Source organism: Melospiza georgiana, chromosome 16 (genome assembly GCF_028018845.1).
Source record: "Melospiza georgiana isolate bMelGeo1 chromosome 16, bMelGeo1.pri, whole genome shotgun sequence".
NCBI lineage: Eukaryota > Metazoa > Chordata > Aves > Passeriformes > Passerellidae > Melospiza > Melospiza georgiana.
Window position 1 is genome coordinate 1,560,655 of NC_080445.1, and position 11,738 is coordinate 1,572,392.

General features: G+C 55.8%; 2 protein-coding genes across 4 annotated transcripts; one reads left to right on the plus strand and one right to left on the minus strand.

Annotated features, from left to right (window-relative positions):
• Window positions 1–1,608: 1,608 nt before the first annotated feature.
• Window positions 1,609–2,938, minus strand: FAHD1 (fumarylacetoacetate hydrolase domain containing 1). Its single transcript, XM_058035601.1, has one exon. The coding sequence runs from the start codon at window positions 2,877–2,879 to the stop codon at window positions 2,193–2,195; it is 687 nt and encodes a 228-aa protein (XP_057891584.1). The 5' UTR covers window positions 2,880–2,938; the 3' UTR covers window positions 1,609–2,192.
• A 67-nt stretch (window positions 2,939–3,005) lies between these two features.
• Window positions 3,006–11,569, plus strand: HAGH (hydroxyacylglutathione hydrolase). 3 transcript variants are annotated; one of them, XM_058035799.1, is made up of 10 exons: window positions 3,035–3,072; window positions 4,602–4,627; window positions 5,828–6,009; window positions 6,520–6,584; window positions 7,350–7,467; window positions 8,450–8,558; window positions 9,326–9,429; window positions 9,820–9,921; window positions 10,169–10,248; window positions 10,558–11,569. In XM_058035799.1, exons 3-10 carry the CDS (start codon window positions 5,905–5,907, stop codon window positions 10,655–10,657), a joined length of 783 nt encoding a protein of 260 aa, XP_057891782.1. In that variant the 5' UTR covers window positions 3,035–3,072; window positions 4,602–4,627; window positions 5,828–5,904; the 3' UTR covers window positions 10,658–11,569. The 3 variants fall into 3 exon arrangements, with proteins under 3 accessions (XP_057891781.1, XP_057891782.1, XP_057891779.1); XM_058035798.1 differs by lacking the exon at window positions 4,602–4,627 and having other exon boundaries at window positions 3,006–3,072; XM_058035796.1 differs by lacking the exons at window positions 3,035–3,072; window positions 4,602–4,627 and adding an exon at window positions 3,110–3,173.
• The last annotated feature ends 169 nt before the right edge of the window (window positions 11,570–11,738 follow it).

Below are 11,738 nucleotides of genomic sequence, written 5' to 3' on the forward strand. Positions count from 1 at the left end.
TTAGGTTTTGCCAAGTCCGTTCTGATGGTAAAGGAGAAGTGCACGTTACAATACCTCTAAGTGAGCTTCTGAGTTAATATTTTTGGGTGATTTTACTTTAATAAGTATACTTGGGCCTCAGCCTAAATGTTAATTCTAAAAATTCAACTCCTTTCAAGGGGGCTGAAAATTTCCTCACTCAGCTGAGATCTTTGAAAAAATCAGAAATAACAAATAGGTTAAAAGAGATCTATTGAACTTGTGTGGTTTTAACTGTTTTTGTGTGAAAGAAATAAAGACCTCCCTTGAAACACTGCCTGGGTTTGTGCTGCATCTGGCTGAGGCCAAACATGGAGCTGTGGGCAGAGGAGGGCTGATTCCCTTTGGGCAGACTAGATCTAATTAGAGCAGAGTAATCAATTAGCAGTGACCTCTGACAAGCAAAAATCAAGCTGAGGCTGTAAGCAGGACTCTGGTCTCCAAAGCTGGATTTAAAGAACCCAGGTATGTATATTTCTCCAAAGCTGGATTTAAAGAACCCAGGTATGTATATTGTGCCTTCTTCCATGTATTTTTTCCCCTGTTTTTAATATATTCCTGTCCATAGCTTCACTCCTGAGCATGTTGGGACTCAGCCTGTTTCCAACAGAGGGAGATCCCCCAGCCCTGCTCTGCCAAAGGGTCTCAGGCCATGACATCCCAGGGAACTCTGATCCCCCTGGTGCCCTCTCGACCCTTAAAGCAACGTGGCACAGAGAAAACCCCCCAGAAACAGGAAATCCTGACAAGCAATCCCAGACTGCACCCCTGGCTCATGGGTGGCAATAAAGACCCCAAAAATGCTGCCAGTGCTGGGTCACAGCATCCCTCTTGTAGCAATAAAGGATTCAACATTTCCCAGCCATAACAATTCCCATTCTGAGGGGAATGTTTCCCATAACTTAATCCCAACTCTGTCAATACCCAGGGCTGGAGACCAAACTGAAAACGGTGCCCTGCTGCTGTTGCCAGAGATGGGAAATGCAAACAGGACAGACACTTTAATTCCATCCCTCCTCTTCCAGAACTGTTCACCCTAATGGCTCTTTTAATTCTGAAGAAATTCTAAAGGAATTCTTCAATTTCTTCTGCCAGTGTGGTGTGCAGCACCCTGGACTGTGCTGCTCCGACAGAGCTGCTTGTCTTTGGGAGACAGGATTTTTCTCTGTAGAACTCCCCATTTTTAAAACCAAAGCTTTTCCTAGCAGTTATTAAGATCTGGCTCTGATAAATGGAAGTGTTTTGCTGGTTTGCATTTATATAAAAACAAAACCAAAAAATTCCATCTGTTTTTATTAGAAGTGAGCCAGTTCTGTGCAACCTTTGAAAATCAAGGTTTTGATGTTTGCATGGGGAGGATTTTTTAAATTATATTTTACAACTTGCTGTTGAATTGAAAGAGAACTCGCTGTCATGCAAACCGGTGGGGAGTGCTGGAACAGCTGGAGTTGGGAACTGGGGAAAGTTACCCAGCGTGGCTTTCAGCAGCTGGAAACACTTAAAACTCAAAATGCTGCACTGCACTGGGTAACAGCAACTGCTGCACTTACTGTTTCACTAAAAATACATTGAAATCACTCAAAAGAAAAGTTTGGTGGTGATCTTTATCCATATGCTTCTTTATTCTTGATCATTTTACATTATTTCACTTTTAGAACATTTTAAAATCTCAGTTTAGGCAAAAAAACAATCTGCCAAACATCTGGCACGCTTCCTGCTGCCTTTGCCCCCTGGAGTGGAAGGAAAAGCCATCCTTCTTTAATTTGTATGTTTGAAAAAAGCAGGGAGGATCACAAAACTAATCCAAAAAAATCAAACATCTTTCTCTTCTAGAGGAAACTCTTTGCGAAGCTGCAATTCTTGATTTAGGGCTGAACATCTTCACATAAACCTTTGATTTTCCATAGCACAGCTGAGCCTTAGCTCCTACATCATCATTTAAATTGTTTTGATCAGTAATTTTTATTTTAAGGCAACACTCAAAGCACCAGCAGAAGAGAAGCACATGCAGAACGACAGCCACACCCACTGCCCTCTCCAATGTCTCAGCCTCCAGTTCCCAGGTACGGTTTTGGAATTAAATGTTGGAATCTGGAGCTTCTGGGCTCCACCTGCTCCAGGCTGGGCCGAACTCCAGGTGTGCTGAAGCCTCCATGGAGATGGGGCAGTGGCACTCAAACACCTTTTGGGCTCTGGGGTTCCGTGCCCTGCACCACCTTGAACCTCATGGACAGCACGTCCCTGATCCCCGCCTCGATCTCATCGTCGGCCTCCACGGACCCCACTCCTTTGGGAGACCCCGTGAGAATCAAGTCCCCTTCTTCCAAGGTGAATATGTGGCTGATGTAGCTGATCAGGTAAGGGATGGAGAAGATCATGGACGAGGTGTCCCCCTCCTGCCTCAGCTTCCCGTTCACCTTCAGCCAGATCTGCAGCTTGTGCGGGTCTGGGATCTTCTCCTTGGGCACGAAGTCACTGACGGGGCAGGAGGAGCCGAAGCCTTTGGCCAAGGTCCAGGGCAGCCCCTTCTGCTTGCACTGCTCCTGGGTGTCGCGGGCGGTCATGTCCAGGCACAGGGCATAGCCCGCCACGTGCTCCATGGCCCGCTCCTGCGGCACGGCCTGCGCCCTGCGGCCGATGAGCACGCCCAGCTCCACCTCGTGGTGCAGGTTCCGGCAGTAGTAGGGCCGCACGATCGGGGCTCCCTCCCGCACGTAGGCCGAGGAGGGCTTGAGGAAGAAGAGCGGCTCTGCGGGCAGGGCGCTGCCCATCTCCTTGGCGTGCTCCGCGTAGTTGCGCCCCACGCACACGATGTTCCTGCCCCACTCCCAGAAGCGGGACAGCGGTTTGGAGCCGGCCATGGCCGCCCTTGCCGCGTCCTTGCGGGTCCCCGCACGGCGCCGCCGCTGCTCCCGCTCCTCCTCCGCGGGCCGAGCGGGCGGGCCGGGGGCCGGGCCCGGGGCCGGCCGGGCGCAGCGCCGCCCCCCGCACGCCGGGCCGGGCCGGGCCGGGCCGTGCCGGCGCTGCCGCCGCCTCCTGGGGCGGACAGCCAAGGTAACCGGGCCGGGCGGGGTGCACGATGCTCCGCGGGGGCTGGCGGGGGCTCGGCACCGCCCTGGCAGCCGGGGCCGTCCTCGGGGCCGTTCTCCGAGCCGGTACGTGCGGCGGTTGCTCTCGGGCCGTGCCTCGCGGCCGCGGGCGTGCCGCGCCCTGGGGCTGACTCACCGCCCGAGCAGGCCGGCAGCTCTGGGCTGTGCCGTGCCGTGCCGTGCCGAGCCCATCGCGGAGGCCCTGCGGAGCCCCGGGCCGGCGGTCAGTGCTCAGGGAGGAGGAGGATGAGGAGGATGGGGGGCCGGGCTGCGTTCGGCGGGTGACAGCTTGTACCGGTGATGGAACCGACCCCAAACGGTCCGAGCTTGCGGTTGCATTTCGGGCCTAAACCCTCAACGCCTCTCCTGGGCTCTCTGGGAATCTCCTCAGGTGGTTTTGCATCGCTGGGGTTTTGAGACGTGGCTGTGATGGGCGAGAATGGCCGGGGTTCTGTGGCAGGGACGCTGCCGAGAGCTGCAGCGTGGCAGTGCCAGACCGAGCCTGTGACAGGTCCCGAGCTCCCAGGGTGGGCTCTGCACCTTCCCCTGCCGGGCCTGGCAGCTGCCCTGGCTTCAGACGCATGTCCTGGAGCCACAACCTCGCTGGGTGTCCCAAAAATCCTCGCAGAGTGTAAAGAGTGAGCGTGGTTCTTGTGAGGCAGCGCAGCAGCTGGGCGTGCAGTCATTTCTGAGTGACAGCCCTGCTTGGAACGGGAATTTTCCACTCTTTTATGTAATGGAGTAACCCCAAACGTTCTGGAGGAAGTGTAGGAATCAGCTGGGTTCTGAGAGAACCTGCCTGCTGACATTAACACCTCCAGCTGCAAAACCTTTCCCCTGGGCTGCTCCAGCTGTGCCCATGATCGTTCCACAAGCCCAGGTGGGTGATTCAGAGCTGCTGTCCCATTCCTCTGGTCCAGACAAAGCTTGGCGAGAATGAATCACTGGGCATTAATGAATTCTGGGGCAGAGCTGTGTGTGTGACAGGATCTGAGCGTGGCCAGGGAGCTCCTCTGGGCTGGACAGGTCTGAGCAGAGCACGAGGAGCTCCCTGCTCTGCTCCTGAGCCACACATGGCAACTCACAAAGCGTGAGTTTCATTCTTGGTGGATGTTTTCTCGTTCCTTTGTTGAAATTACATGTTTGGAAACATTTCCTTATGTGGCGCAGCTTGTTTGTTTGTTTGGAATTTCAAATTACACATGCAAAGAGGCTGTGGGATCCGGGCCGAGGTTAGAGATGGTTCATAGGAAAGAAGCGTTTGAAGTATGTGAATATTTCCTTTGAGTTGAAGTTAAGGTTGGGTTGTTTCCTTTCGTTTGGTTGTATTTTTTTTCCTAGTTGGTGTCTGGTGTGTAAACAAACACCCAGTATAGATAACTCTTGTGACTGACAGATCCAAAAGTTCTCCCTGTTGGTGAGCAGTTGTTTTTGGGCATTTTTTTCCCTCATCAAAGACTAGTAAGGGCTTTTTTGTGTTCTGTTTTTTGAAAGGAGTCTTCTCCAGAGGAGCACTGCAGGTAGGGATGCTTCTCCCAATCCTGTAAATACTCAGTGCATGCCTGTTGTGTTGTGCTTTGGGTTTGCTTTTGGAGCACTATGTTTAATTTCAGTGGTTCCCCATCCCTCATGAGCAGGGATGGTGGAGGTGGAAGGGGAAGAAGCTCTGGGCAGGATGGTTGTGCCAGAGGGCCCTGGCAGCAGGAGCAGATCTGCAGGACCATGGGGCTCTTATCAGGGGTGGGCAGGCTGGGACAGTGGGACAGGGTGGGCACCAGCACAGGGACCCTCCCTGTGGCACGGAGGGAGGTGGCCAAGCAGGAAAGTCAGGAGCCTCTGGGAGAGTCAGCGGTGCAGAATAAAATGGGTCTGAGCCAGCACAGGCACCTCTGGGTTGTGCAAGCACCTCGTGGGTGCTCAGCCAGCAGTTCCTGACCTGCAGGGACTGGCACCTCTTTCCCTGCGAGTGTTGGAGCTCAGCTCTGAGCTGCAGGGCCCCAGCAATGCCAGGCCCCGCTGTCTTTGCTTCCCTTCCTTCAGTTCCTGGGGTAACACCTCCCAGGGTTGGTTATTTCTTTAAGAGCCTGTGCACTGAGCAGTGGAGCCCAGGCTATTTGCATCTGGAGTTTGCTTCTTGGATCTGATTAAACATTGAACCCAAAGCAAACATGGAGGCTCTGGTGTTGCATCAGGGCAGCCATGAGCAAGGGCCCTGTGTTACCTGGCCAGGTAACCCTTCCTCCCTTGGAGAACCTGTTTGCTGTCCATGTGCACTGCAGGATGACATTTCCCCCAGAAATACAAACTGGATATTTCTGTTAGAGCAGTGTATTTCTGTATTTCCCTTTTTTTTTTTTTTTTTTTTTTTTTTTTTGCCCTTCTTCCTTTTTGTTTTTTTTTGGCTCTGACGTGTCCTTTGTGCCTTTTTTGCAAAATCACCGTCCCAGGCTGACCTTTGCCCAGCTCCATTCTGCTCTCCTGCCCCTTGAAATCTCCTCTCTGGTGCAAGTGCAGAGTTGTCCCTGCATGGAAAGCAAAGTGTCCTGTCCTTCTTGGGGCAGCTCTGGAGCACCCAGAGCTCCAGAGTTTTGTCCCATGGTGGCGTCTCCCCTCATGTCTGAAGGGGGCAGGTTGGGCTGTGCTGTGAGCTGGGGCCCCTGCCGTGCCCTGTCCCTCCTGTCCCCTCCCAGGGCTGAGCTCTGGCTGTTTTTGGTGCCCAGGTGCAGCACAGCTGCGAGCTGGATTCCTGCACACCGAGCACGAGCTGAGGGAGCCCAAGGCAGTGAGCCAGGCCGACATGAAGGTGGAAATCCTGCCCGCCCTCACTGACAACTACATGTACCTGCTCATTGACCAGGACACCAGGGAGGCTGCCATCGTGGACCCCGTGCAGCCCCAGAAGGTAACACGCCCCTGCTCTGGGGTGGCCTTGCAGGAGGGAACGAGCCCCAGGCTGCCTCAGGTGTGGGGGGAAGGCTGGAAGGGCTGGCTGGGCACAGGGACAGCCTGGGGACACCCCAGGGACTGCTGTGTCCCTCATTTCAGGGATTGCTGTGTCCCCAGCTCACCCCAGGGACTGCTGTGTCCCTCATTTCAGGGATTGCTGTGTCCCCAGCTCACCCCAGGGACTGCTGTGTCCCTCACTCGTTTCAGGGATTGCAGTGTCCCTCACTCCATCCAGGAATTACTGACCTGTTTTGGGATGTTGGCCTTAATTTGATGTAGGGCAGAAAAGGGATTTCCAAAGGCACTTGGGGCTGGGTCAGGGCTCGTGTGCTCTCCTCTCCCTCCAGCCCGTGTGGCATGAGCTGCTGCAGGGCTGCTGTGGCTCTCTCTCCTTGTGCCCAGGTGCCACCAGGGGTGCTGCCAGCTCATTCCATGGTGTGACTCTCCTCCTGTGTCCCTCCTGCAGGTTTTGGATGCAGTCAAGAAGCATGGAGTGAGGCTGACCACTGTCCTGACCACCCACCACCACTGGTAACCACCCTGTCCTGGTCCCTCACACACACACAGCCAGGATCCAGGGTGATCTCTGAGCAGCAGCTGAGGCAGAAGGACCAGAGCTCATCCTTTGGCCTTGCTCTGAGCTGTGTGTCAGAGCCTTTCACCTTTGAAATGGTGATTTTTGCAGGCAGCCAGTGCAGTGCAGGGTGTGGAGGCAGCTGTGGGTGTGGGAGGGAGCAAATTTGTGCTGAGGTGCCAGGACAGGCCCGTGAGGCGTCCTGCAGTCAGCACTGTGGGAGGATCACACAGGTACAAGTTGGCTCTGCCAGGGTCTAACATGAAGGTTTTGTGTAGTAACCTGTGTGTGGGTCAGAGTGGAGCCACCCCTGTAGCTGGAGAGTGAAACCAGCAGCCCTGAGCTGGACAAAGCAGCAGCACACCCATGCAGGGCTCTGGGCTGGCTCTGTGCCTGCTCCCTGGTGTTCTGTGGGGTGCTGGAGTGCCCATTTTCCACTCACCCCATTCCCTCCCTGCCCCAGGTACTGCAGGGGTTACTGGGAGCCCCTAAGCTGCTGTTTCCCACCTGGGATGGACCTGTCAGGGGTTGATTCCCCCTCTGAGCGCCCCAGTTACTGCAGAAATGATCTCCACTCCTCTTGTTGTGCCTGTCCCTGGCTGTGAGGAGTGGTGGATCCTGGGAGAGGCTGGATCAGAAATGATCACCCGGAGCTCAGCACTGCCCTCCCAGTGACCACAAACCTGTGCTCATCCCTCCCTAAACCCCTTTTTCCCTTGCAGGGACCATGCAGGAGGCAATGAGAAGCTGGTGAAGATGGAGCCAGGGCTGTACGTGTATGGAGGGGACAGCAGGGTGGGGGCCCTGACCCACAGAGTGTCCCACCTGACATCTCTCAAGGTAAAGGGAGGCACTGCGGGGCTCTGGGTGTCCCCTGCTTGTGGCACAGCTCTGTCCCACCTGGGCTGGGCACCTCTGGTGCCTTTCAGCACATGGGGGGTATCTGAAATGCAGCTTTCACCATTTTCCAGCCCTGGGACTGCAACCCCTCTGCCTTGTGTGAGGACAGCACTGGGACACCTGGGACGTGCTGGGTGTCCCTGTGCAGCTGGGGGACAGGGCAGGGGCAGTGTGACAGGGCAGGGATTGTGGGATGGGACAGTGTGACTGTCCTGTCACACTGGACTGGGGCTGTGTGACAGGACAGGGTCAGTGTCACAGGACAAAGACAGTGTAACAGGGTCAGTGTGACAAGGCAGGGACAGTGTGACAGGGCAGGGACAGTGCTCTGCCAGGAGCACAGTGAGATCCAGGAGAACAGATCCAGCTGTTCCTGTGGGATGCCAGCTGGGAGATGGGCTGAGCACAGCAGTGCCAGCCTGGCTGTCCTCTGCTGGCAGGGAGCTGGGACAGGTGACAGCACTGCTGGGACAGGTGACAGCACTGCTGGGACAGGTGCAGGCAGGCATGAAGGGCCTGGGGTGCACCCCAGGAGGGGCACAGCACAGGAGGGAGCACAGGAAGGGGGGCACATGAGGCTGTGTTGAATCCTTGCCTTTTCCTCATCCCCTTCAGCTCCATTTCTGTTTGGGGTTTTTTCCACGCTCCATCAGCTTTGTTTAGGATTCTCTGTTGGCTCCTGCTGCCAGCCAGGCTTTGAGTGCATGGACATGAAAGGATGTGGCAGTTCCCTTTGTCAGGACACCTGCTTGAGGAAACAGCTCCGTGCCAGCCTCCCTCCCTGCCCGGGCTCTCCCAGGAGCAGAGCTGCTGCTTCCTGCCAGCCTGGGGCACATTTAGGACTATTAGAGCACTGAGAGTAGCAGTTCTTCTCTAACCATGCCATTGCAGCTTCAGCTTTAGTGTTCTGCCTTCTTCCCAGGTGGGATCTCTGAGTGTGAAATGCCTCAGTACGCCGTGTCACACCTCGGGCCACATCTGTTATTATGTGACTAAGCCAAATAGCTCCGAGCCACCTGCAGTTTTTACAGGTGAGGAGTTGGGAGGTTCCCTTGCAAAAAACAGAAGCTCCCCCTCTGCCTGGGTGCCTCTGGATGTGCATCCCTCCCTCCCTTCCTGCCAGGATATCCACACCCTGCTCCCCTTTCCAAGCAGGTGGGGCTGGGGAAGCCCCTGTGGATTTGTGAGCCAGGGCTGCACACCCTGCAGGCAGCATCAGCAGCGAGCCCTGCATGAGTCCTACATCCAGCTTTTTTTTTTTTTTCCTGGACAAAAGAGCTGTTGGTTTCCTGTTTGAGGCCAAACTGATCCCAAATCCTGTTGGCTGATCCCAAACCCTGTTGCTTTTCCATATATCTGTGCTCAGGTCTGACAGCAGAGAGAGGAGAGAGTAGGGGAGTCAGGGAGGGCTGGTGCTCCACTGCTGCTTTGGGGCCTGGATCCTGCTTTGGGGAGAAGGATTCCCCTTCCCTGGGGCTCTGCCTCATCCCTGTGTTCTCCAGAAGCTCCTGCATGGAAGAGAAAGAGCCCTAAACGGGATTTTAGGGAGCACTGGTCAGAAAATAGAGGTGACTCATCTTTGTTCAGTTTCACAGCAAAGTGTTCCTTGTCCCCTGTGGAAAGGACAGCAGGGGACAGGGGCTGCCCGCAGCTCGGAGGTGCTGGCAGGAGGTGCCCAGTGAGGCTCCCACGTGTGCCAGCAGTGCTGCTGTGGCTGTGCCCGTGCTCAGCTGCTGTGCTGGGGCTCAGGCTGGTGTGGGCAGCCTGCTGTGGCCTGATGCCATTGTCACCCCTGCAGGTGACACCCTGTTCGTGGCTGGCTGCGGGAAGTTCTTCGAGGGCACCCCAGAGGAGATGTACAGGGCACTGATTGAGATTCTGGGCAGCCTGGACCCCAGAACGGTACAAACCTCTGCTTTTGTGTGAGTGAGCAGCCCAGAGCAGCACCCAGGGCAGAGGAACAGCCTGAGGGTGCTGCTGGGCACAGAGAGTGGAACGGATGCTTACAGGAGTCCTGTGGTGCTGCAGGGCCCTGGGGAGGGTTGGCCTGCCCCAAATGTGTTTGTGCTGTGTGGGGAAGGAGCAGGGGCTGGTGGTTCAAGGCTGCTGGGCTGGGACATGGGGCTCTCACCTGTTCAGCTGGCAGCTTGTCCTGCCTGCTGAGTCCTGGCGCGTGTGCCTGACTCCATTTGGGGCTGTTGGGTGGAGTGTGCTGTTCCTGCTGTGCTGCTGGCACCTGGCAGTGCCATTGCAGTGCCCAGTGTCACTGTGTCACTGCCCCTTCTCTTCCAGAGGGTTTACTGTGGCCACGAGTACACCATCAACAACCTCAAGTTTGCTCGGCACGTGGAGCCCAGGAACCCCCACATCCATGAGAAGCTGGCCTGGGCCAAGGTGAGCTGAGCTGCTCCTCCTTCCCTGCACACAGAGCCTTGCTCAGGAGCTGCAGGAGAGGAGGCAGGGCTGGGAAAACAGAGGGAGTTAAGAGCCAGGATGCTCTGTTCCAGGGGAGCAGGGTTTGCCTGTGCCCACAGTTTGCTGTCTGGGGGAGAAATTCCCTGCCTGGAAACTCCTGTTGTGTCCAGGACCCTCCCTGCTCCCCAGAATTCCTGGTGGAGCAGCCCTGTGTCCCTCTTTGCAGGCCCAGTACGACAGTGGAGAGCCCACCATCCCCTCCACCATCGCTGAGGAGTTCACCTACAACCCCTTCATGAGAGTGAGGTAGGGAACCGTCCCAGTGCCTCCCACATTCCTGCTGGGAGCCTCCAGGGCTCCCTCTGGCTGTCCTGGCAGAGGGTTCCTGCATTTGGGGGTTGTGCTGAGCCTCATTCCCTGACCCAGGGGGCAGAACAGCCTTTGGTGTGTCTGTTCCCTCACCCTGCTGGGACACAGAGGTGCCGTTTCCTCCTGGGCCTGCAGGCCAGGCTGGGAGCTGTGCCAAAGGCCAGTGTTTGGTGCTGAAGTGCAGCCCTGAGCCCTGACCTGGTGCCTGCAGGATGCCACCCTGACCCTGCTCTTCCCTCCTGGCAGGGAGAAGTCAGTCCAGGAGCACGTTGGGGACAGCGACCCTGTGCGGGTCATGGGCGCCATCAGGAGAGAGAAGGACAACTTCAGAGTGCCCAGGGACTGAGCCCTGCCTGCATCACTTTAATGTCACTTCAGGTGTCACTTAGACCTTTCAGATGTTTTAGGAGTCAAATCTTCTGTCGTGGTTGAAGTTTTCTTTAGGTTTTCTGTTTTGTTTTAATTCAGAAAAAAAAAAAGCACTTTGCCCTTGTTGAGATGTTCTACAGCATATTTATATTATGATGAAGAATATTTATCCTCCTCTTGCTCTCTCAAGCTGTCACGTGTCACCTGCAGATCATTGTGCAAGTGTTGGTGTGAGACCCCAGGCTGGGCAGGATCAAGCCTGGGGGTTCAGGAAGCAGCTCCTGTCCTTGCTGTGGATGCACAAGGTGGGACTGAGATGTCTTTGTGTGAAGCAGAGACCAAACACAGGAGCTGAAGATCTCAATGTTTCCTCCATGCTGCTACTTCACCATCCTGGGTGTCCTCCAGGGCCGGACCTGCCGTGCCAGTGCTGCTTCAGGGTGTCCCCTGTCCCCTGCCCTGGCTCTGGGGTGGCTCTGGGGCCATCCCGCTGCTCTCTTGTCCCCAGCATTGCTCTGCCTGCACCCTTTGAGCCCCAAGCTGTTGCATGAAGCTGCTCCCTGCTGTCCCCTGTGTGTGAGCTGTGCCAGGCTCTGGCTGGTGCCTCAGAATGCAGGAGCAGCCACTCCTGGGGGGTGCCTGTCCCCCTGAGGGTGGTGGCAGCCCTGCAGCAGGCCTGGCAGTCACAGGCAGCTGAGCAGTTGTTACCTGTCCCCAGGTGAGCGGGGATGGGGGGTGGCACCAGGTCTCCATTTGCTTTAGAATGCTGAATTTTCTGTGGTTCAGAGAGAAAAGTGTTACCTAAAGCCGTGCTGCCACACCTGAGTGTGACTGGCCTGAGGGCTGGGCAGAGGGGAAATAAAGAACAGCTGGAAGCAGAGGTTGTTAACTCACAGATTCCTGAATTTCTTGGGTTTGCACTAGAGATTGAAGTCAACCAGCTGGGAGTGTCACTCTGCCCAATCCTGGGGTGAGTGGGTGGCACTGTGGGGACCCCAGGGGCTTCAGTGGCAGCTGCATTTTTGTGGAAGGGGAACACAGAGAGGGTTCAGCCCTGG

Excerpts from the sequence above, each read along its gene's own strand:
- HAGH (XM_058035798.1), top strand. The coding sequence starts at position 5,905 with ATGAAGGTGGAAATCCTGCCCGCCCTCACTGACAACTACATGTACCTG. Across the intron at positions 7,468-8,449 it reads CCCACCTGACATCTCTCAAG|GTGGGATCTCTGAGTGTGAA; the intron begins GTAAAGGGAGGC and ends CCTTCTTCCCAG. Across the intron at positions 8,559-9,325 it reads GCCACCTGCAGTTTTTACAG|GTGACACCCTGTTCGTGGCT; the intron begins GTGAGGAGTTGG and ends TCACCCCTGCAG.
- FAHD1 (XM_058035601.1), bottom strand. The coding sequence starts at position 2,879 with ATGGCCGGCTCCAAACCGCTGTCCCGCTTCTGGGAGTGGGGCAGGAAC.